The sequence below is a fragment of the Melozone crissalis genome, unplaced genomic scaffold, assembly GCF_028551555.1.
Source record: "Melozone crissalis strain CALT ecotype California unplaced genomic scaffold, PUWL_Pcris_2 ptg000057l_1, whole genome shotgun sequence".
NCBI classification, from domain to species: domain Eukaryota; kingdom Metazoa; phylum Chordata; class Aves; order Passeriformes; family Passerellidae; genus Melozone; species Melozone crissalis.
The window spans coordinates 12,063,672-12,087,933 of record NW_026535835.1 but is presented as its reverse complement, the minus strand read 5'-3'; the positions used below and the strand labels follow the sequence as shown (position 1 = coordinate 12,087,933).

At 46.3% G+C, this 24,262-nt stretch overlaps 1 protein-coding gene across 2 annotated transcripts; it reads right to left on the bottom strand.

Annotated features, from left to right (window-relative positions):
- Nucleotides 1-5,638: 5,638 nt before the first annotated feature.
- WSCD1 (WSC domain containing 1) lies at nucleotides 5,639-23,834 on the bottom strand. Of its 2 annotated transcripts, none has more exons than XM_054286990.1 (9): nucleotides 23,776-23,834; nucleotides 16,976-17,655; nucleotides 14,101-14,215; nucleotides 13,456-13,643; nucleotides 10,768-10,889; nucleotides 8,638-8,803; nucleotides 7,976-8,140; nucleotides 7,085-7,285; nucleotides 5,639-6,058 (listed from the first exon to the last, which is right to left on the bottom strand). In XM_054286990.1, the coding sequence occupies exons 2-9, from the start codon at nucleotides 17,388-17,390 to the stop codon at nucleotides 5,706-5,708; spliced, it is 1,725 nt and encodes a 574-aa protein (XP_054142965.1). In that variant the 5' UTR covers nucleotides 17,391-17,655; nucleotides 23,776-23,834; the 3' UTR covers nucleotides 5,639-5,705. The 2 variants fall into 2 exon arrangements, with proteins under 2 accessions (XP_054142965.1, XP_054142966.1); XM_054286991.1 differs by lacking the exon at nucleotides 23,776-23,834 and adding an exon at nucleotides 23,512-23,712.
- Between the last annotated feature and the right edge of the window lie 428 nt (nucleotides 23,835-24,262).

The window sequence follows — 24,262 nt, the reverse complement described above, 5'->3', positions numbered from 1 at the left end:
GTAGTGAGTGATTAAAATTAAGGATTTTGGCTTTTCTGACTTGAGAGAAGTGAGCCGCTCCTGGTAAGCGGTGTTCTGTAAAACAAGAGTCTTCTTTACACAGCTCTGGAGAATGACAGTCAATGCATGGTTTGCATTTTCTTGTCTAATTATAATTAGCTATATATTTGCAGCAATAGCAAATTAAACATCATTAACAATCCTTGGTGAAATAATGCAGAAAGTACATTGAAAGTAATTTTGTTGTGCCTCATTACATGGAGAGTGGGTAGAAGTGGATTAAGCGTTTGTAACAAACCTCTATGTTTACAAAAGCTCAGAACTTAATTCTGATGCTGCTGGAGATTGAGCAGAAGATTTTGTTTTGTGACCCAGAAGAAATTTGAAATTTCCATGTATTTACCCTTTTTACTCTCCCATATTGCTGCCACATAAGAGAGCTGAAGAGAAAATTTGTGGGTGCATAAATGTAAATAGTCTGAGGAACAAAACAGGCCCAGGAAGGATGTTTTGAAGTCACTCAAAAGCAACCAACCATGAACTGGCTTTGTAAAGCTGAGGTAGTCTGAACTAAACCAAGTTTTTGATGCACCTGCTTTGGCAGGTGCAATTTTTCTTGTTGTTGTTGTTTGTTTTTTCCAAGTTTATTTTCTTAATTTGGGACACTTTGAACATGGCCTTTTTCCATAGGCAGTTTTTGACAGAGCAGAAGGAGGATGAAGGGTGCTCTTGTTGGCCATCTAACAGTTGGTCCTGCACCACTCCCCAGTGCCCTTGAGTGGCCCGAATGGAGAGCTGAGGAGCCCATGAAATGTATTGATCTTCCTCAGCAATGTAAATAACTGGAGAGGTGCTCAGGTACTAGGTATGGACATCAACACAAAACTGGAAGATAGACTAAACAAAGCAATAGATAATAACCTAAAAGCCTGGGGAGAATCCTGTGTTATCAAAGAGCCAGGCTGGATAGCCTAACAGGATTTCTGTCCCTGGCAATTAGGACTAATCCTGTTTGTAGCTGGGAAGAAGTTGTCACAGGCAGAAGCTGTTGTCTTCCCTTTCTGAATGAACATTACAAGAAGTGAACATGTGCTTAAAGACAAGGCCTGCTTCATCCTTCAGCCAGGAAATTTAGTCATGACAGTGTTGGGTGAAGTTATATTTTTGGCACTGCCCAAAGAGCACAGAATTTGCATCTCTGGGGTATCCTGTGGCTCACAGCCATACCAAAGTTCTGCTGTGGGGAGGGCACAGGCTTAAATCAGCCCACAAAGTGTGTAAGGTACACTCTAGGTGCATCCTATGTATTGTTGTAGTAATCGAATACACCTTAATTTATCTTCCATTTCTAACTACGTGGCCATTATTACCCTGAAAACTGGAATAACACCACTATTTGATCCCCCAAGACTGTTAGCATGCCAAGAAATTCCTTGCGAATATACATTTTGACTGACCTCATTCTTAGTCAATGGAAAAGTGGCAGCTACAGTTTTATACAAAATTAAAATGCTTCATTCTTCCCTCCTTTTTGGAAGACTTTATGCATGCATGCAGTCTGACTGTTTTCTGGGTAATGTGTAGATGTTCCATACTGATGAGAAAAGTTCATGCTTGTTTTAGGTCACTTTTTTCCCCTATGTGCTGTTTAATATTAATGATGTAAGTTGCTGTGTCAAAATATTAAATAATTGTAACCTGTACAGGAAAGGAGTTTTATTTTAACCTTTGAAAATTGTATTTACATGTTTTAGTATATATGAATAATGCATAAAGTTAGGCACTAAGGTTATTTTCAAAGTCAGCCATTTCAGGATTAAGCTGTAGAAAACAATAAAAGAGTGGTTTCTTTCCTCTTGTTCTCTCCCTTTTTTTAAATTCCCTAGGATTCAGGCAATAGCACTGAAGTCGAATGCCATTAAGATTTCTCACTAAACTTCAAAGCTTAATTTAGTCTCTGCTGGAATAAAGAAAGGCATAAAACAGGCACAGTGGAATCCATTTAAATGAGTGACTGTGGAAAAAATAGTGTTTCTAAGAAAACAAATGTTCTGCACATTCTTTTAACAGGAATCCTGCACCAGAGCACAGTGACTCAGGTGCGGCTGTGCCCCGTTCCCTGGGGTGGTGGGTCTGTCCCAGCTCTGCCCCCCGTGCTGCAGGGTGGGGTCCCAGCCCTGTGCCCCCCAGGCCAGTGCAGAGGCTCCTCAGGTCTCCGTTCACTTACAGTGCCTAAGTGACCCCTGGCTCCAGGCAGGGACTGACCTCCTGCTCCTGCGTGGGAGATGTGGGACCAGCTGCCCATGCAACCACACACGTGTGTGTTTGTGTGTGTTTGGTAACTTTCCAGAACATCTTTGTTATAGGATAGGGCAGCATGGAAGATTTGGTTTATTTTCCAGTATATTTGATGCTTCCTGAAAGATGCAGTTATACTGCAGACTGCTCCTTTATAACCTCACTCGTCAAAGAAATGTTCTTGTCATTAGCAAGGTGTTGCCTTTAAATCACTTCCCTCTCTGTGTTTTTCATTCACTGTGACTTGATTTTTTTTTTTCCTATGAAATGAGCTGTATAATTTTGCTATGGTGGTACTAAGTGCTTTATTTCAGAAGTATCATAGGTTAATGCAGCTTCCGACATATCTAAAAATTCAAGGGCTGTGATAGTCTGTTTTGCCTTCGGGATAAGAACTCATAATCCAGTTACTGTGTGACTGCAGTAACTGCTCTAGATAATGCAGTGTGCTTCCAACCCACCCCACCGGTGCAGAACAGACCTGGAAAGGTCTCTCCACTGTGGTTCATAAGACAAAATTATTTTTGTTATCAGTACTTTTAAGAGCTTATGATTCCATAGCCTCTCCTCCCCACACACCTTGGAGCCCTCCATTTGGCATGCTGAAAGGCAACAGCAGCAAAAGCCATGCGGGCAGCTGGATGCTGTTCCCTGCACTGGGGCAGCACCTGAAGGAGCTGTACCCAAGGCTTTGGTGAGCTTTGAGCTGCAGAAAAATCCCACTTGGTGTCTCCAGGGTGGGCAGGAGGCAAGTTGGTACCTGCAGACCACCCTCCTGTAGGCCAGGGTGTGACAAGCAGGCTCCAAGAGCAGGGGCAGGACACAACTCTGCAGCAAGAGGGCAGGGAGAGACTGCATTGATGACATCACATTTCCTCAATCAGATTGATTTCATTTAAAAATCTTTGGGCCTTTCACATAATCTTAACTATTGCATAAAGCATTTAATAATGCACTTCAATTGTATTCCTCTTCATTTGAGGGATGCTTGACAATGATTCATGTGATGAAGAGAAGCCGTTCTCCTCTTTGCTGCTCTTTCAGGTAGCTTGGTCAAAACCATGCAGCCATTAGTGGTGATCATGCCCCATGTCTAGAAATTATACACTTCCCAATAAGATTTTAACGTTTTCTGTGAATTGCTCTGTTTGTATGCATGATGGTGCAACCTGAGGGGCCTTCAGACTGAAGAACCAGGGTGTGTGGATGGTAAGTGTGATGGGAAAAGCTCCTGGTCTGGGAACCAGCAACTGAAGATAAACAGGTGCTGTGTAGATGGAGCTGAGAAATGGATGTGTTTGCTGGTCTGAGTGTGCAGGAGGCTAAAAAATGTAACATCGTGGTTCAAAGGGGAAGAGCTGATTTACAGTCCCTTGTATACACATTTTGTACAAAATGTATAAAAACAAAGAGGTAGCCCCTATACCTCAGCTATTAAGAAATGGTTGGCTACAAATTCTTTTTTTGTTAAACGAGCTGATTTTTGGCATTACAGAGCTAATGCACATTCATAATTTTTGCCAGCTCTAATTTTAGCCACCTAGAGTCTTCATTACAGGACATATGTGTAATTAAATTGCCTTCTTGAGAGTTTACAGCCAGTCCTTGCTCACTATTTGCAGATTTGAAATTATCAAAATGTTTTTAAAATGATCCTGTAATGCTAGATAAGACTGGAAAGGCAATGTAATAAAATGTCATTCTCACAATCTTCATGTTTTGTGGTGGGCCCAAATCCTGGTTTGTGGTCTCAAGCATGTAATTCAGTGGGGCTAAGAGCAGTTTCTTTCTGTGAAGTATCTGTGCTCTTTCCATAGGCTGCGCTCAAACTTTGTGGGATTTGACCCACATCCATCAACAGCAACTACTGCCCAAATGAAACTTGGAAGACCTTTAATGCATAATTTCCAAAAGAATCAGTTCTTTACTAAGTCAGAGTGGAGATGGTGCTAGTCCTGTTCTGTAGCATCCTTATTTATCTGCTTTATGGGAATGTTTCTATACCTGGGTGTTTGTGTACTGTCTGTGGTGTTTGGCACTGGCACGATATGATTTGGGATTTTGTCCTTGGAGTGCAGGTGTGTGTGAGCTGTGTTCCTGCGCGGGGGCTGCGTGGTGTCCCAGGGAGGGCTGTGCCACCCTGCGCAGGCACCTCAGGGTCTCACCCCTTGTCTTTATCTGGGTTTACAGCACCCAAACTGAGTGGGGTTTTTTGAGCTGTATCTCTTGCATAAACCAAAAGAATTCCTGTTTTCCTTGTGAACCAGCTTGGTCCACCGCAATCCCTCACACCTTTGTGGCCCATGAGACCCTTACTGCCAAGGAAGGCACTGAGCATTAGGGACGGGGGTGTGACAGCCCCACAACAAGCCCCATACCAGGCAGGTGGCACAGAGATGAGCCACGTGTGGGGTGTAAACAGGGAGAGGCTTGGGTTGAAGAGTACTCCATGTCCTGTATTGTTTTTAAAGCACCAATGATACACAGGCAGAGGAAGTTCAGCTCCCTTTATATAAACTTGTTTTATTAAAATTAGTATTTTCACTCAAATTTTTAAGAAATCCTTTACTTCATGTGAACAGAAGCGTCTTGCAGCAGGGCAGCTCCTTTGGCCACAGGGATTAACCACCTCCAAGCTGCCCAGTGGCCCAGGATCATGGGGCCAGCTGCCCTGCCAGCCCTGGGTGCCCCTGTTCTCTCCCCACTGCACATGGGAGGGTTCTGTCCCCACGGGCTCCTGCAGGGCCAAACACACCCAAGGTGACTGCAGGAGTTAAAAATCAAACCTGTATGGCTGCTGGAGGGGGCTCCAGAGCGCAGCTCTCAGTAGCTGTGGTTTTCCAGGTTGGACTGCCTTGGAGTTCCTCCAGGGATTTCAGGGATGAAGTAGGAGATGTGATCCTACCCCTGCTGGGGCCAGAAGAACTGGGGTTCACCCTCTTTTCCCCTATTCTCCAGGTCTTCCCAGCTGACCGTTTCTAGAACCAAGAGCACTGACCATGGTGACATTTGGCTCTGGTGTCCCCCCAGACCCACCATGACTCTCCAGATGAAGAAATGGAGGCACAGAAAACTGTGTCAAGCCTCTAGCACAGGTGGCACTCCCTTCTCTGCCACCCCTCTGGGGTCTCCTCCATGCCCCTGGAGCTAGGTTTGGGGCTCTTTGGGGCTGACAAAACCCAGGCATTCCCAACTGCTGCACAGCTCAGCAGCCTCCACAAGTACCTTTACCATAACTGCTGAAGAGGTCTGGTCTTCTTTTTTTTCTTTTTTTTTTTTTCTTTTTTCTTTTTTTTTTCTTATTTGTCTGTGGGGTTTTTTTCGTTCGTTTGTTTGGGGGTTTTTTTCTGTTTTTTTAAGAAAAAAAATAACTTCATTTTTAACCACAGCAATGTGATAGCAGCCTATCATCTTGGCACATACTCCCTGGGCAGCCCGGAGAAGTTTCTTCCCTTTAGGGCTTCATCCACTGTCAGGATGTATCTGTTGATAAGATCTTTCATTTCCTGGGTGAATGGCTCAAAATTCTTCTGCTTAGCACCAGACCGCTTGAAATTCCCGTCCCTGTTGTTCTCCACACAGAGCAGCCGGTCCTCTGTCACTGTCACATTCAGAAACTCCACCATCTCCTTCAGCTTGGGGATGAGGCTCTGCTTCAGGTCCTCATAATGGACAACGAGCAGGCGCTTCCCATACTTCAGCCACTCCAGGACATGGGAGGCCCACCAGGAGGCATAGCTGTTCACGAAATCTGGCCACTCTGGATCACCAGGAAACCATGAAAATGAGACAGTTAGCCATGCTGCATGTCAGCAATTTTCCTCTGCTTTAGACATTAATGATACCTTGATCTCTATTTGCTCTTTTTCATAATTTAATTTCCTGAAGTCAAGACAGTCCTAGTGAAAGCTTTTGGGCTGGACAAAGAGCATTTGTGGCTGAAATGTAACAATTTGCAGTTTGCAGTATGGGAAAGCCATTCCCAGCAGACTTTTTCTTTTTTCTGGGGGCTATTTTGTCAGTTTTTGATGAATAGGTCTTGAGTTGTGACTGATGAAAGGTGATACATCAGCTTGGGAAAGAAATGTGCTGTGACACAGGACACTTTTCCCCCCAGCCCTCTGCCAAGCCCCAGCTGTAATGCCTAAAATATGTACAAGGAGAAATGGAAGCCAAGTGGCTTTTCTGCTGCAGAGTCTAAATGCAGCAGTGTATCCAGTGGGGAAATTACAGTCACCAGACAGTTGCCAGTCAAACAACTGGCTGGCAGGTTCTGAAGCCTTTTCATGCGTTCAGGGGACACTGAATTTCAGGTCCACTTATTGCAATTATCCTTATTTTTCTGCAGTGTGGTAGCACCTGTGCAGTGCTGTAAAATATCCATCATGAAATGCCATGCTCCATTGGATCCTCCAGATTTAAGTTAGATTTCTCATGGTTATTACATGCTGTAGGGGCAAATTTTCTTCACCTCAGCCTGGCAAATGGGCTGTGCAGAGGAGCCTTGTACATGGACATGTTTTCTATGCCCAACAGTGCAGTGATGCTCCAGTGTGCCTGTGGTAATGGTGCTGCCCTCCCTTCCCCTCTGGGGGTGGACATGCAGCAAGACCACAACTGCTCCCACTGTGCAGGTGCCAGAGGTTTTGGGATTGATCTCAGCTATAGCAGGACTCAAGTCCCACTGAATTTGTTAGCAGCACTCACTCAAGTGTTAGTGTGTCCCCGCTCCCCAGCACACTGAGGAGATGGGTTTCCAACCAGCTTGTGCTGGGGTAATGCTCACCTTTGCTCTTCCAGTTGCGGTCAGTGGCATAGCCCAGATGCCCGGCGTATTTTCTGTTGAACTCTGCCATCAGTGATTTGTATGGGTTCCTTATCAACAGGATCGCCGAGTCGAACATTTCAATCTCTGTCTTGCCACTTTCATGTGTTTTCACACAGATGGTCCTTCTACTTCTCCAGTGGTCTTTTTCTCCTTTAAAACCTGTTTTACAAGACAGGATTATTGGCCGTTTCGCCTGATTATATGTCTGTGCCTTTTCCAGCTAAATCATTCCCTACAGTGGTGTAAAGCTGGTGTGACATTACCTGTCAGCTAAACGATGGCTGGAGCCCCAGCCACCACTCTGGACACGTGCTGGCAGCCAGGCTATCCCTCTGCTGGGGGAGGCATCCTCAGCCCCACACTGCAATGAGGCAGCTTTTCACAGGGCCGGTGCTGGATGCTTGCTGAGCCTCTGCCACCTCAGGATATTAGTAATGTAAGTAGTAATTACACCTCAGAATAATTAGTAATGTTTGAAAATTTAACCTACATGCTTGCTGAAGGGTCTTACCCACAGTGTTTAGGTAACTGGTCTCTTGGACCAGTCTGTCAGGTGGGAGCAGCGCGTGTGTGTGCACGGGGCAGCAGGGCAGGCAGTGTGCCCATTTGCAAATGGAGAGCCTGGCTGTTGTCTGTGAGGGCAGCTGCCTGTCAGAGCAGCGTGCTGCTGGAGCTGTCCCTGCTGCCATCTGCACTGCAGGAGGCTGCTCGGGCCAGGCATGTTTAAATTGTACCAAACATGCTGACAGCAACAGCCGTTGCTGGCTCCAGCAGAAGGATGACAGGGCAATGAGTAAAGCTCTGTGCTTTGGAAGGGCTGCCTGTGTCCCATCTCTTGGGCCCCGATACCTTTGTTGTAGAGGGCTCCATCAAAGTAATAGCTTCCTGTGTAGTATCCTGTGGCGTGCTCTATCAGATGGCGTGCCCATGTATTCCCAGCCCCAGGAAAGCTTGACAAAGCAACAAACACTTTGGATTTGGTGGTTAAGAATTTCCTGTCTGTGCAGCGGGTGTCTGTGAGGAGAAAAGATACTTCATTGTTAGTATTGTGGCTTTTTAATAATTCCACATACAGCTCTTGATTATAGTTTATTGCTTCCTTCTTCTCTTTCTTAGTAGTATAGCATATCAATTTGGTCTGGTTGTGAGTCAGCTACTTCCTAAAATTAATTCAGCTGTATGAGGCCAAAGAGATTATCCTCAAAGAGGTTTCTGCTGGCTTTGTGTAAGGCAATGATTTTTTGATAAAGCTGCAACAAACCATTGTACTTGCCAGCAAGTTGTCTTAAAAGGTGTTGCATAATGAGAGAATGGAAAGATGCATCTTCACGAGCATGACTGCAAGAGGGGAATTTAGAGAAAAACTGTTTCCTAAATTGCTGCCCGTGTGGTGATACCCACTACTGTGGCTCTGAGTGCTGTAAACGAGGTGAGTTTTACCCGCTGCAGAAGGGGCACAGGGGCTGTTTCCAGCAGCGGCGGCCCTGGCACAGCGAGGCTGGAGCTGGTACCTTGCACAGGTGTCTGATAGACCAGGCAGTAGTCTGGCCCAGCCGCGCTGCTGGCGTTGTGGCTCCCGCCGCAGCGCCGCCCGTCCGTGCCCTCGCGCAGCGAGAAGCGCCTGGTGCGGTATCCGCAGTAGCACTCCTGCCCTCGGATCACTGCCAGCGGGAACTCCTGCAAACCAGGGAAAACAGATCCGTGTGTAAATGCTGTGGCACCGGCAGCCTGCAGGGAATGCTGCTGCCATGCAAAGAAAATAAATCTTCACAAGGCCACTGCCAAGATCAAAGCATTGTCATCCTAAAGCTCATGCTACTTTCCTGTTACTGTCTTTGTATTTGTAAATTTTGAAATTCACCTTGTTTCTAGATAGGAAGCCTACTAAGGTGTACAATCATGAGAAAGTTAGTGTTGTTTGCAAGGAATAAATTCCTAAGGAAAATTTTTGTCTGTAAGAAGTGTTTTTTATTGGATTTGATGCAGAATGAATCAGATTTTGGTGTACCAATATTATCAAGGAAGGGTAACAGGCTGTAAAGCTATGTAGGGGTGGGGTACTAAACCCTGGCTGCTGGGCTAATACTGGTAAAAATTAAAACAATTTTGAGGGAAATGTGCTAAATATTTGCCAAAGAAATTAGCAGTTGCTTACTGGCCCTAAAATTCAGGGTTTTTACAGTTTACCAGAAAGATTTGGGTTGCCTTAGAGTCCCCTGTGGGCTCTCTTGGTGGCATGGGGCTGTGTGGGCGGGCTGAAGGAAGTTCAGGGAGTATTTGAGCACAGAATGTTCCAGTCCATCTATTCCATATCAACACTTTTTGCCTTTTAAAAGTCTTTCGGAGTCTGGGAGCATGTGACAGGACTGCTGAGCAGCTTATCTCTTGCTCTTTCCCATGCATTCATCCTCCGATAAGGAGTCAAATGCAACTCATGTGCTGTGTGTGCCCAACAGCCAACATTTACTTAGCGCACGAGATATGACATTGTCAAAAACTATTTACAGATTTGATCCAAGGGCAAAACAGTTCTGGGTTTGCTTGCAAACAGAAATTTTTCCTTTACAATGAAGCAGTGTTTCTCAGTTTGAGAAATTAGTAAGCAGCCCTGCCCTCAAACACAGCCTAGAATAAAAGTGTTCCTTATAGCTCATGCCAGGCAGCCTCTGCAAGTGATGAACTTTTTTGGAAGGCTGGAGGTTCTGTGACGCAACAGAATAACTGCTCCTCTGTACGCCTGCATCTTGAGAAGGTGATCGGTGCAGGGTGCCAGTGGTGCAGCATCTGTCCCCAGGGCAGGCTGACCCTCACCTGCACAATCTTCCCACAGCTTGGGCAGCACATGAGTGAGGAAGGAGAGAAATCTGGAGTGGGTTCTGCATGAGAAATCTCAAAATTTTTCTAATATCCAGTCTAAACCTCCCCTGGTACAACTTGAGGCCACTTGCTTATTCAGTGGGAGAGGAGGTTGTGCTGAGGCCATGGATCCTGGTCAAAGCACTGTAATCAGCCAGCTAATAGTTTTAATCAATTTTGTGATGCGGCAAAAAGTAATTCAACATTGAGTTTACTGCATGAGGCTGCAGGCAAAATGTAACCATTTAGTGAACCCTGTGTAGAAAAAACCAGCCCCATGAGAGTGGGGAGGAAGGGAAGGGAACCAGCAGCCGCTAAGGCAGAGGGCGCCCTGCCCGTGCCCTGTGATGGCTCCTTGAGTGGAGCCGGCTCCCTTGGAGGGCACTGGAGCCACGTTTGGGATGCTGCCAGCCCACATCCACCCTCTGGCAGCATGTGTCCCCATGAGCTGCAGCCACCTCCCCCGGGGGCAGATGTGGCTCAGGGCTTGATTGGAATGTGACACGGAAACGGTATCGATTTCTTCTCGGTCGATACTCATTACTTAGAGCAGCTTGCCTGTGTATCATGTCTGGTGGCACCACTCTGATGACTTTCCCTCCCGCCATCCCCACTCCAGCAGTTGGACCAGATGCATCACTGGGTATTTACTCTGATGAGTTTTGTCCTTTAGAAACTCATTTGCAAATTCAAAGTTCTAAGGCACTAATCTCTGTCCTTCCCTCAGTAGATTAGAATTTAAAATAACAATAAAAGAAAGGATGTGAAATGAGAACTGTTCTTACTTTCTTGGAGCAAAATTCAGAGCACATCTCCACCGTCAAATTGGGCTGTATCAAAGAGGCTGAAAAGGTGTCTGTTAAATTTTCTGGAGCTCTAAAACATCCTCGATAGATAACATTCCTCCCTGCGGGGACATGAAATAGGTTTCTCTTAAGAAAACGATGTCCATAGTATCCTGCCTCTTTTAAAGAATAATATTAGGTTCAGAAGCCAAAAATAATAAAATAAATTTTATATCACAAAGGCTGCATAAATAAGAGAAACTGTAATATACACCATAAAAACGTGTTGCAAATCGTGTGGTATTGAAAGGAGCACATGCCTTTATCTTTGTACTAACCACGGGAAGCAGCGCTGCAGCACCGAGTTTGAGTTAAATTCCACCAGTGGAGGGCATTGCTATTGTTTGCACGTTCCAGTTTTCTCTGAAGACCTGCTTTCCCCTCATTGAGTTAAAAGCCCTGATAAAAATCTACAAAACCTCTGCATCAGAAAAGGAAAGAAATGTAAATGACTCCTGAAAATCCTGCCACCACCAGACCCACTTTCCTCTTCAGCTGCCCCTCTGCTCCCACGCCTTTTCGGGCCAAGGGAGTTTGCTGCAGCCTTTCAGACTCTGAAGCGAGTTTTTGTCAGCTGCTTAGGGAGATCAACTTCCACTGTGTCTTCAGCACCAGCCTCTGATTTCACCTGCTTCTGTAGAAATACCACAGAGCTTGGCACTATTGCAGTTGCTCCCTTCAACGGTATTGCCAGAACTGATGTGGGAAGTGAGTTGAATGACAGGAGAGACGTGGTGCAGTTACAAAAAAAAATTGGTTCTGCATTAATTTCTTGGCAGAAATTTCTCAATTTCTCTAGCAAGAGCCTAGAGCAATCTAAGGAGAAGCTGCTTAAATTTTATTCTTGTAACTATTCAGATAATTTACTAGAAGCAGAGCTGGATCTCTGGGATGATGTGAAAATAAAATAACTCCTCCCAAGCTGAAAGGAACAGGAGTCAACTTAGGACCAGGTCCCTTTGAGCATGGCACCAAAGAATAAAAGGAGTGTTTGGACTTCTCAGAATGTTCTTGAAAGGTCTTCTACTAAACTTCAGACTGATATATAATTCCTGAAACAAAATGTTTGCAAACATGTTTAGCGCTTTCTCACCGGTCAGGAAGAAAGCTTAACCTGCCTACAACCGCATCGGGAGGGAGCAGGAGGCATCCATGGGTTACACTGGAAACAGCCCGATCTGTGTGGTCTGCTCACTTTCTTTGGGGGAAAGACACCCTGAGGCACGCAGGACCGTGGCACTCTGGCTGCCACAGCTGCACACGCTGGGCTTCCTTACCATGGCATGGGGGCAGGAGTCGGGGCAGAGACCGACAGGGGCGACAGCAAACCCTGTGTGGAAAGGTTTAAGTGGAGATGTCACTGAATCTGCTCCCTGTGAAGGACTTATGTGAGGTCTGTGCTCTACAGTACACAGTGTAAATCATGGGGGCCTTTAGAGTCTCAGAGTTACATTCTAACATACTTGTTCATTGTGATTAATACTTCTGTTGGCCCCTCAGCTGGTTTGTGTCAGGGGGATTCTTCAAACAGACAACTGTCAGGTATTACTAAGGGCAAGAAAATGACAACTCTAGCTTCAGGCTAGACTAATTTGAGGAGTAATTAATTAATACTTAAAAAAAAATTAAATGCTGTCTTTTCCTGAGGAATGTGTATATATATTTCATACTGGAGGTTTAAACAGTGATGCATGTCCTGGGAAACCTGCCAACATGCCTGTCATCCTGATAGTAGCAATTTAGGTCTGTGTACCTTTGATATATAATTTATATGTAGCTGGTTGGATTAGTGTACAAACCTTGACTTGTCTTTAAGAAGAAATGAAGGACCATCAATACTGGCACAACCTAAGGTCTTGGTGCTTCTCAGCAAATAACATCCATAAGGTCTTGTGAGCTTGACAATTGCAAAGAGTGATCAGCAGTTTAGATCTCTTATGTGCTTTGTGTTTGCCTAAAGGTTTATCCATTGAGTCCCTCATGGCAGCTAACTGAACGATGGGGTAACGATAGATTATCTAAAGATGGAACAAAATTCCCAACTCCTGCTGAAACAGAACTCCATGGAAAAGCAAAACTCTGGTCTCATTTCTCTCAGGAAAGGGATTGATGTGGCTCTTTCTGGCCTCCAATTATTCCTCACAGTCACAGATTACTCATTGTGTTTAGGATCATCTGAGCATAGGGTGGCCTTGATCTCAGTAATTTTCTGCCCTCCTGTTACAGGGCACCTCTTCCAAGGCTGTTTCTTAAACAGACATGGATTTACACCCCTTCAGTAGATACCAAAGGGAATGGGTTTTTCAGCTGAAATTGTGCTTCTGTTGCAGTCACTCTGCACTGTGTTGAGTTTTCTCCCTGGTGACAGGAACCTCATCTGTGGCAGCCCTGAGGCAGCGTGCCAGGCACATGTCCCTGCTCTGGGGTGCTGAGCAGCTATTCTGGGTAGGAGCCAGGAACCAGACCAGCAGCAAACGGACATTGTGCCCTTCAGGCACCTTTGTCCTTTGCCGCTTCAAACCCTGGTGACAAACAGAGTGAGACAAGGGCAGGGACAGCCCCTGTATGCAGCCTGGCCACGACACGCGTCCCTCGCGGCTTCCCCGGCCCGGTCGCACGCCCACTTACGCAGCGGCCTGGCTCCTGCCCGCAGCTGCTCCACGCTGTAGACCGAGAGCCGGTTCAGCCCTCCGCACACGGAGCCCTTCTCGCCCTTGCACTCGCTGCTGCACTCCTCGGCCTTGGCGGCGGCGGCCGGCAGCGTGTTCCCACAGTAGCACTCTGCTCCGAACGCCAGGCCCGCGTAGCTGTAAGCTCTGCAAGCAGAAACGCCAGCCACTGGCACAGAGGGGCCTGTCTGCTCCCCAGGCTGCACGAGCCTGTCCCCGTGTCCCTGCACACAGCCTGTGCTCCTGCTGCCTTGCTCTGGAGCTGAGTACATCCTCAGCAGGGCAGCCCCTCAACAAGACATGGGCTAGAGACCAATGTCTATCAAAAGATCTCTATCTTACAATGACTCTTTAACCAAACAGCAATTTTTGTCCAGGACAATAGAGAATATAATGTAAGTAGTCATGGTGCCATAGAGAATAGAGAGCATTGCAGCAGTCTGCTTCAAGCAGAGAAGCAGAGCTATGCTGTGCCTGAAGGTATGAGATAATAACTGTTGTCATAGATGCTGTATGTTTAACATAGGAATGCTTTTCCCATTTCAAATTCAGTTCCACTTATTGTCAAAGAAGAGAAAACTTGCAGTGAAAAAACACCACTCACCTCTCAGCGCAAGCTTCCTGACAGTGACCTACTGTCATTTTTCTTAAGTCATAAAAGACAGCTCCCTTCAGTGTTCTCTCCCTCAAATCGTGAGTGAAGCAGCCCACGTAGGTGCCTGTGTGCATGCAAGACCAGGGTTAGGCAATGCATATGGGATGGAAGGGAAAAACCCACCCCAGGCTTGTCCAGTGCCTCAGGCTGCAAGCAGGGCTGCATTTGGTCAATTCCCAACCTGTCTGGGGTCCCACACCCTCTGCAGACCGCTCCATAGACGCTGAGCCTTGGTAAGGGGCCAGTGCCACTGTCCCCTGGAAATGGGCTAAAAGGAAATGAGACTCTCCCTTCCACAGCCGTTGCATACCCAGGTCCCCAACCCACCCAGGACTGCAGCTTCTGCACGCAGCTGCTGTCTGCTCAACTCCCTCCTTGGGATGACAAAACACGGCACTTCTCCAAAGTACAGGAGAATGTAGCCTTCAAATGCTGAAAACTTCCAGAAATCCTGTTGGATTTCTCCCAAGCGTTCTTTAAAATCTCTAGTTGATAATGAGATGGTGCAAGAGAAATATTAAGAAAATCAATTTTCTTTGGATATAGAGAGTTACATTAAAGCTGTAATGGAAAGATAAATTCACTTTTAACTAGGCAGCACAATGTAGCCATCACACTGAGCTATCTCCTCCCTGGTGCAAAGGAATCTCTTCAAATATGTCTTGCTTTACTTAGCATAGGAAAGATAAATATTTCTCTTAGACTTGCATTCAGTGCTCAGCCTAATTTTTGTTGTCATGAACAAAATACTGTAAATATCCAGTCCATTTTTTAATATACAATTGGAACGATGATGTGGAGTCCCACTATTATACAGCAATTGTATGTCTATAAGTACATTTTATCATCAAAATATGAAGGAAAAAAGGAAATTTTATTTTATAAATAATAACATTGAGATGATAACACAGGGAAATTGAATAATGTAAGCACACATTAAATAACGTGGATAGGAAAAGAATATATGGTGAAAAATGAAACTAAAAAACATTATATTAACTAATTCAGAAGAAAAAGGAAGTTTGAGTTTCTCCATCAGGGATTTTGGAGCCAGGAATAGTAAATCAAACATTTAAATATCACAAACACCACAGTAGATTCAAAGACCTGCACACGGTAATTTGCCAACATGTAATTAGAAAATTCACAAGCTGTGAACACACACCCCCAGCACACCATTAATGAGGTGGGAGTCATGCACTTGCAACGAAGATGCTCCACATTTTACTGGAGACTTTTGATTTGGGTACTTTGACTCAAACATGTAGCAGCCGAAAACTGAGGATGTGGGGCCAAAGAGCCCGAGTGGGGGTCCTGGGCAGTCCAGCCCCCTGTGCCCTCCTTCCTGTGTCCCTCCGAAGCCACCAGCAGTCTGGCAGCATTTCTCATTCACATCCTCCCATGAATGAGTCACAGAGATGCCGCAGTCTCAGAGCAGCATGTCATGTTGTGTCAGCAATACAATCCCTGTCATCTCTGCATCCTGTTCAATGGCAGAACCAGGCATGGGGAACTGGAAAACTCCATCCACTGTGAGCAATCAGAACAGAAAACTCTCACAGTTGTACTAACAGTATTTGTCAGTGTCTCTGTCAGGAAAAGTGTGGTCCCTACCCTGAGCCACTTGCAATGTCAGCAAGTCAGAGCCTGACCTGGAGAAAAAAAGGACTTGGATTTTCTCACCAAAGGCCACGTGTTCCTGGGCGGAGACAGAGTGAGGCAAAGTGAGCTGGGAGGTTCACAGCAGGCTGGAGACATGCCATGGTTTGTGACTTGGGTTAAGGGTCTGCCTGGGGAAGCCTTTGAAGGGCTGGCTGGCAGCCCCCGGGGCAGAGCTGTACTGCCTCATGAGGATGGCACCCACGGGGGTGCACGAGCCCAGCCTCCACGGTCAGCAGTGCTGCTCTGCTGAGCAGGAGCCACAGGGCATCACTGAAACATCATTAAGCATTATAAGCACGGAGGAGCTCATTAGGTCTTGAAAGGAATCCATATTGAAATAACAAGCCTCTAAGTTTACTAGAAATGAATTGGAGAAGATAACATGCTCTACGTAGGTAGTTAAGTTTTAATTAATTACCTTCAAAGGCATTCCAATGCCTGTTAACAATATTGTTATTAATAATGTCCCTTCATGTTCAATCAGATATTCAAATGATGTATATTTGAATCTACAGTTCAATACGGTGAGATGTACAAGTAAATAGTCCTTCTGGCCCCTCTCATCAGTAGCTAGAACCTCAGCAATGCACTGGCTGAGCAGTTCTCAGTCTTTGCCACCAAAATCTGCCACCAACAAGGTGTTCTGAAGCATCTGTGGAGCGGCTCCAGCTTGGAGCTTCAGGTAACTCCAGCGGTTCAGTTTGCCTGACTCACACTGTGTGACTCATCTCCCACCACTATCACCTTCTCATTCCCATTTCTAGAGGCAATTCCCTCAGTAAATACCACGATGTGGCACCCATTTTGTGGGATTTTGTGCCCTTCTGTTTGGGCAAATTTATTCAACAAACTAAAAAGCAGTTCTGAAATGTGGTGTCTAGTCATCCAGATCCCATTCCTGTTTTATTATCAGTGAAACATCTCCAAGAACAACTAATTCTAAAAGGCAAAGCATCAAAGATTACAACTTATACTTTGCAGCTGTAGTGAGGGCAGAGCAGTGACCCAGCATGGATCCTTTGTACTTTGGCCCAGGGATATGCCTACAAACTGCTTTGAAAGTGGTGATGAGCAAGGAGGAAGGCAGACCTGCAGGGCTGGTTGGGATCAGCAAAGTGCAGCCTATGTGTGTGCCAGAAAATGGGCAGGGTCCGTCCCTTACCTTTGTGCTCAGCAGTGTGCTTCATTGCTTTAAAGCCTGCTGTCTGCAGGGGCTCCTGGTCGCTGCTGAACCTGTGGAACCACCTTCTCCTCAGCTGCCTGAGCTCCGAATTGCGGGACACGAGCCAGTGCGGGCTGTGCTGCTGGCCCAGGGCCGGCTCCTGCAGCGCATCCATGCCCACCAGCAGCCGGGGCTTCTGCAGGCTCCTGGGCTCTGCCATCCCGACCCTGCTCATCTCTTCGGGCGCCGGCAGGGCCTGGTTACTGGGGGTCCCACGGGGACCTTGCTGCAGAACCAAGCGGGTCCGCTGCAGTAGCAAGAGGCTGCCAGCCATCAGGTAAGCTGCTGTGAGGAAGAAGAGCAGAAACTGGATCCGACGGAGAAATTTCTGTAGCCTGAAGAAAGCTTTGGCCATGCCCTTACTGAAACTGGCCCTTCACACTTCCCAACAGGCCTCCAAATCTTCGCCTGGCCAGACACTCATTCCTCCCATATGTTCAGCCCATCCCTTGGGTGCCTTCTCCTGGTGAAAAGCTCCTCCCAGCTGTCTGCAGCAGAGACCAGCCTGGTGTGGCTCTGGTGCCAGCCTCAGGCGCCTGGCTGCCCCAGGGGCTCCGTGGGCTCCAGGGCTGGCGCCTTCATCGTGCCCTGCTGAGCTGCCGAGCCGCCGATGCTGAAACCTGGAACACCAAGGGGTGTAAGGCTGGTTCACATCCAAATTGAAAACATCCACCATCAGGGTGACTTCCCCCACCCACCCCTTTAGGCTTTATCTGAGCATTTCTCCATCTGTTGTTTACAATTATGCACGTTAAGAACTATAGTCAAATGAGAACGATTGATTGAGCTCAAGCGAGTCTCAGATCTTCAGACTTTTTTCTTTTCTGTCTTTTAACTTGGAATGCACAAGAAATACCTTAATGATGAGGTTATTTCTCTTAGAATGTTTGGAAAATAAGTTCTTTATTTTCTTTTATCAATAGCCAACATCTCCATCCTTTGTCACTGGATGAACAGGCATCTTTTTAGGGAGGTATTACCAAATTCCTTCCTTTCAGCTAAACAGTAGCTCAGCTACAAATGAAGATCAGAAGGAAACAGAAGTGTGGGTGTGTGGGAGGAAAACAGAAATTGCATCAACTCACAATAGCTAAGATAATAATTATTAATCTCTGTGCAGCACAAAGAAGTTGGGCTTTGCGTTGGAAGGATATTTGGAGGTTCTGTGTGTGTTCCTTTAACAGAAACCAGAGATCCTGCTATATTTTTTTTTTAGTGAATTCATATTGCCAACTGTTGATGTGGGAATCTGTGTGGAGAAAAACTAGTGAATGTTTGAAAAAATTTCAGCTCAAGTTCAGCAGATCTCTCTTGACTGTTGCTGAGCTTTGCAGCTTTAGTTGTGCTGATGTGTATCACGATGGGATTGTGTGGGCAAGAAAAGCTCCTTTGTACTCTAGGGAACCTTTAACCTCCCGTGGCAAATAAAAGCTGGCATATCCCCATAAATTCCTGTTTTCCCAGTCTATCCTTTCTCTGTGGAGCCAGGCAAGTGTTGAGAAAAGATGCAGTGTTTTCCAGAAAAGAAAATATTATGACTTTTGCTTAGCTTGCAGTTGGGGCACACTCCTGAAATTCAGAGTCCTAGCAACGAACATCTGCTCACTTAGGCTGCTTTATTAAATAAATGTTACCAAATTAGTCTCCACCCATTCCCTTTTTCATTTGGTTGTCTGCAAATTCTTTCTGTCTTATATAGCAACCAAACCAAAGATCCAAAACTTCTACAACAAAAATAAATTAAGGCTCAGTTAAATCTTTTGTCAGTTGAGCCTGAATTCCTTTTTGTGGCTTTTAGCCTCAATTCCTAAATGAGGCAGTCACAAGCCAGGAGTCTCTGTCTCTAATTTTACAGTTCAGGTGATCTTGAAGACCTGATTTAGGTACTCTTATTACTGGTATTTTTTGAAGTACATGTATGCTGATTCTAACTGTAGAGGACTGAGTAATATCCAGAAGTATTGAATGTGCTGATTGCTACTCTTTCTCTAAGGGCTGGTGAGCACAAGCAGGTGCAAAGCACTGCCAAGCTGTAGCATCTTCAGTGAATTCTGACTGCTCTCTCTACAGCAGAAGTTACACACCTCCCTTCGGATCAGCTCCAAAGCCAAAGAAAATGCATTGATTTACACCAGCTAAAGAGCTGACCCCTAGAGTTAAATCTCTGATCAATGTTGTGAGTGCTCAAGAATTGCAGTAAAAGGGTCAGATGTACCGAGACAAATGAATGGAAAATTAGCCATAATTAGATCCTGCAGGATGTTACTGCACTAATTCATCTGAAGACATACTGTCTATGAGCATAGGTGGGATTTGATTCACTAGTTGTTCCTGCCACGGGCTGCTGTTCCCAGCAGCGGTTCCCAGCAGAGGCTGTGTGATCTGAAAGCGAGCAGTGTGCAGGTATCCCCAGCTGAGGTTCGGGCTGGGGGTGCTCCGTGCAGAGCCGCGGGCTGGGGCAGGGCCGGCAGGGCAGGTGCCGCGGGGCCGGGCTCTGCACGCTGCCCGAGCAGCCCTGCCAGGGCAGCTGCTGGCCATGCCTGCACTCACACACCAGCTCAAAGGCTTTAAGGTTTCCCTCCACCAGCAGAAAGATAAGACTGGATAAATATATCAGATTTGCAGTCATTTCTGCCCATCTGTAATTCAGGGTTGTACAGCTCTTTTGGTTTATTCACCGAGAGAGATGCTTCAGGCCCAAGTTCTCAGATGAGTCCTTGTTGCTGGTGTTGGAGAGGCTGTGCTGGGATAGCTGGAGCTTTCTGACTCATCAAGCAGTGCCCACAACTTGGCTGGAGAAGGGCCATCAAGACCATGTAGCAAAGGTCAGGCACATTATGCTTGAAACTGCATCACCGACCCGATTTAGGCCCTTTTAACGTTACTTGTGTGGTCGGTCAGTGGATTTTGATAGAGTTTCTCCATGCTTGCAGTGATGTAAAATGGAACAGCTGGAGGCCACATCAATGCCAGGGTGAGAGGGTCTGGCACTTGCCTGGGCAGCACGCGGCAATGCTTCCTGGAGCCGAGGGAGACTGGTCTGGCCAATGCCTGCCCAAACATCCCCTGGGCAGGGCACAATGTTCTGCCTCCACATGGACAGGATGGAAAGCTTGCTGTGCATCAGCAGAACTGGGGAAAACACCCAAGGTATTAGACCTAAATTAACTGTGAAACAGGCTCTGCATCCAAACATCAAGAAATGTTTGTTATTGCTCCTCATGCTCTGCCAAGTTTGTTTATGTATTTGTTTCTTTAGTAAGGAGAAGCTGTTTTGGAGTCTCAAAGGGGTAAATTTGCCCATGCCCATGGCTGAAAAAGTTTAAATGGTACGATGCAATTTTGCTGCATTCAACATGATGTGTACGAATTACCTCCAGATGCACTCACCCTTAGAGCAGTTGCCATGACAGTACATCCTAGTAAAACCCAACCAAATAAATAAGCAGACTCTCCGCCCACAACCACTGCTGCAAATGTGCAACTCAAAAATTAAATGTTGCTTTTTAGTGGGGAAATAGCAAAGTGCTGCTGAAATAAAAACTGTCATTTGATTTTTCCATAAACTGCATATTGCAATATCATCAAAGTATGCCTAAAAGAGCTGAAGTGCATCACTTCTGATGATTATATTTAAAAGGAAAGACTAAGGAGGAAATAACTAGTATCTGTAATAGAAAATGCGGCATTTGTCTTTTTCATGCATGTTTCACCTGGAATCAATTAAGCTGAATTAAAGAAATCAAGTCTTCTATCCCTGTTTATCAGTTCTCACAGCCAAAGGGTCTTAGGACCATAAGAATTGGAAGTTGTTAGTAAAATCATAAAATTATAATTGAAAGGACAATGATGGATAATTGATGGGCAGTCAGAATGTTAAATGGCAGAGGAGACCTCTAGGTGAAGAGGGCAATGAAAGGGTTAACACTGCACTGAAAAACGGGCAATAATTAGCACTGGAAATTATCAGCTTTGGGCATGCTGAGTGGAAGCACAGATCTACAAGGTGCTGGGACTTCAGCAGGGAAAGGATCTCCTGCTACCAAAAAAGTTGCTATAAGGAAAAGCGTATCAGTACCTTGCTTCCAAAATGAACTCGCAAAATGTGACAGAGGATATCACACTAGGAAGCTGCATTAACGTATTTGTAGAGAGAAATAAAAGAAACATGAAAAAGTTCTTGGCAATTCTACTCTCCTAGCTGAAGGAACATTTGCAGAATTGTTAAGGGAAGACTGAATATTTTCAGTGAATGCTGGTAAAGGCTGGAGACATTGAAAAACAGCCCCAGATTTGCAGGTGAAGGGTTGCTTAACTGAGGACTGTCCCTTGATGTGTTCTCAGTGCAGAAGATTAAGTCAGTGCTGCATTGACAACTGCAGGTCATCAAGAGTTGGTCCTTGTCTAAAGACCAGCAGGATTTTGCAAATTCAGAGTTGCTGGCAAGGAAGCAAGATGATGTTTCCTGTTTTAAACTGAAGGGAATTGGACTCATGATTACTATTTTTAGAAAAATCCATCCTTCTTCAATGTCTCTCCTTTCTTTTGTCAGCTTTCTTTGAGGACAAATGCAGTCAGGCCTCAACTGAAGCATTCTGTCTTGCAGCCTTTTCCTTGGATACACACTGCCATTTTCTCAGTGTTTTGGAAAGTCAAGACAAATATCAAATTGTTTGAATGCACATAGGAAGTAAAACGCTTAAGAAACCACAGATTTGATGCTGGGACCCTGTCAGCTATTTGCAGTTCCCTTTAATCCAATCAATGTGAGAAACTTCAACCACTTCTTACAACTTACAAAGTTTCCCTTGCTAGAGGATGTGTCTGTGCTGACCCCACATGTCTCCCAACAAGGGAGGTCTGCCAACAACTTGGAAATTAGGTAGAAGCACCCAAATTTCTCCACACAAGAGAAAGCTGTGGTGACAAGTCTTGCAGCTTGAGAGGGCTCTCCAGTGAGCTTACCATTGCTTGCTACACATGGGCTTGATACAAGATGTAATCAGATTGCAAAGTTATCTTTGACGGTGAGATTGTGTTAAAAACCTTTAATAACACTGAAGTGTGATAAATAAGAAAAAATATTTATGCGGAGTTAGCAGAAAGATGGAGAAAAACTCTATAGTTCATGAACTGGTCAAATCAAGTTGAAAGTAACACAAATTTAAAATATATATTATACCATTTTACAGATACAGATAATTCAGCTTTGGAAGGGAAAGGCAATGCCACAGAGCAGAGCTGCAGCCTGAGGCTGGAGAAGTTGGCACTAACTTGTGCAAATCCTATCCCAGGGGCTCTTTCACCAAATATTTGGCTTTTTAAGACCAGTTTTTTAGCATACATAGGTATAAATCCAGACAATAACATTGTTGGTGAGCCTGAGGTGAGGGATGCAGAGGAGCCTGTGGGAGGCAGATGGTCCAGCACGGCTTATTGTGAGAGTGCTGACTTGGAAAGTGCTAAGGGACAGCTTGAGCAGAGATCACACCATGGTATTTCTCCATTAATCCCACAATTTTTACCTAGCTCAAGTCATAATGCAGTAACCAGCAAGACTAATTCCATGCCAGTATGGAAGAGATGTATGCAGACACATGCATACACGCATTTCAGGTGCACATGTGCATCCACATCCATGTGTGTACATTCTGTAAACAGAGTGATGTGTGCTCCAGAGGTAACACACAGTCTGCTGTCACCATTCTTTGATAAACTGAAAGCTTTCAGCAAACTGTTACTGTATTTCAAAAGTATTTAATTAGCAATAAAACATTCGTGTATGGTGTACGTTCTTAGGTACTAAGAGATCAACCACCCAGCAAATGATTCTCTATCTGCAGTTTCCAAAAGCTCCTATGTGGTTTGTGGCTGAAGTTTTGCACAAGAATGTTGTAACAAATGCACCATATATTTATGCATATATTTATGTTTGCCTTAGTCCACAGGATCTACAGATGAGATCTTTCCCTGTGTGCAAGGAAATCTACTAGAATTAAAATAACATACAGATCTGTAACTTAATCATAGGTGTTTTAGAAGTGCCTTTCATAAACCCTTCAATATCTGAAATCCTGCAACATTCACCTACTAAACATTGATAGAGTCTACTTATTCAGCACAGTGATGCTCCAGAAATTGATGGGAGAAGCTGAGCATTCCAGCCTGCCTCACTAGGTTGTCACACACACACATTGGCAGTATCCATTGCTGACTTTTCAAGTAAAATGTTCCGTGGATGCCTGGGGAAGGGCATCTCGAGAGCAACCTGCAGCCTTTGTAAATAATGCCGCTCAGCCCCTTTACTTAGATGCTGCGGATTAATTTAGTAAAACAAATAGTCATTGAGACTGCAATGAATGTTGATACCTCAGCCTCGAAAAAGTTGTCCGGTTACTGCTCGTGCCCAGGCCAGCTGGCACACGGCTCGCAGAGGCAGATACTGAACGGTGTAAGAAAAAGAGGAAAAACCTCACCTTTCTTTTGTGGCTGAGGAGCCCCTTTTGTAGCCAGGCAAAGTCCTGTACAATCCAGTGAAATATTACAAAAGGCCGTAATGCATATCTGAAAAGCTGATCAATCCTGCTCCCTCTGCCCTTCCCTGCTAATCCTCCTGCTGCCTCCCGCTTCCAGAGCCGTAATCCTGCGCGCCGCGCTCGGTGCCGTGCCCGGGTCTGCGGCGCTCCGCTCCCTCCCCTGCCCTGCCGAGAGCTCGCCCAGCCCCTCTGCGCGCCGCTCACCGCTGCCGCCGCGTCCCTCCGGGGCTCCCCGCGGCTCCCCGGGCTCCCCGCGTCCCTCCAGGGCTCCCCGCGGCTCTCCGATCCCCGCGGCTCTCCGATCCCCGCGGCTCCCCGGGCTCCCCGCGGCTCTCCGGGTCCCTGCGGCTCTCCGGTCCCCGCGGCTCCCCGGGCTCCCTGCGGCTCTCCGATCCCCGCGACTCTCCGATCCCCGCGGCTCTCCGATCCCCGCGGCTCCCCGGGCTCCCCGCGGCTCTCCGGGTCCCTGCGGCTCTCCGGGTCCCTGCGGCTCTCCGGTCCCCGCGGCTCCCCGGGCTCCCTGCGGCTCTCCGATCCCCGCGGCTCTCCGATCCCCGCGGCTCTCCGGTCCCCGCGGCTCTCCGATCCCCGCGGCTCTCCGGGCTCCCCGCGGCTCTCCGGTCCCTGCGGCTCTCCGAGCTCCCCGCGGCTCCCCGGGCTCCCCGCGGCTCCCCGGGCTCCCCGTGGCTCT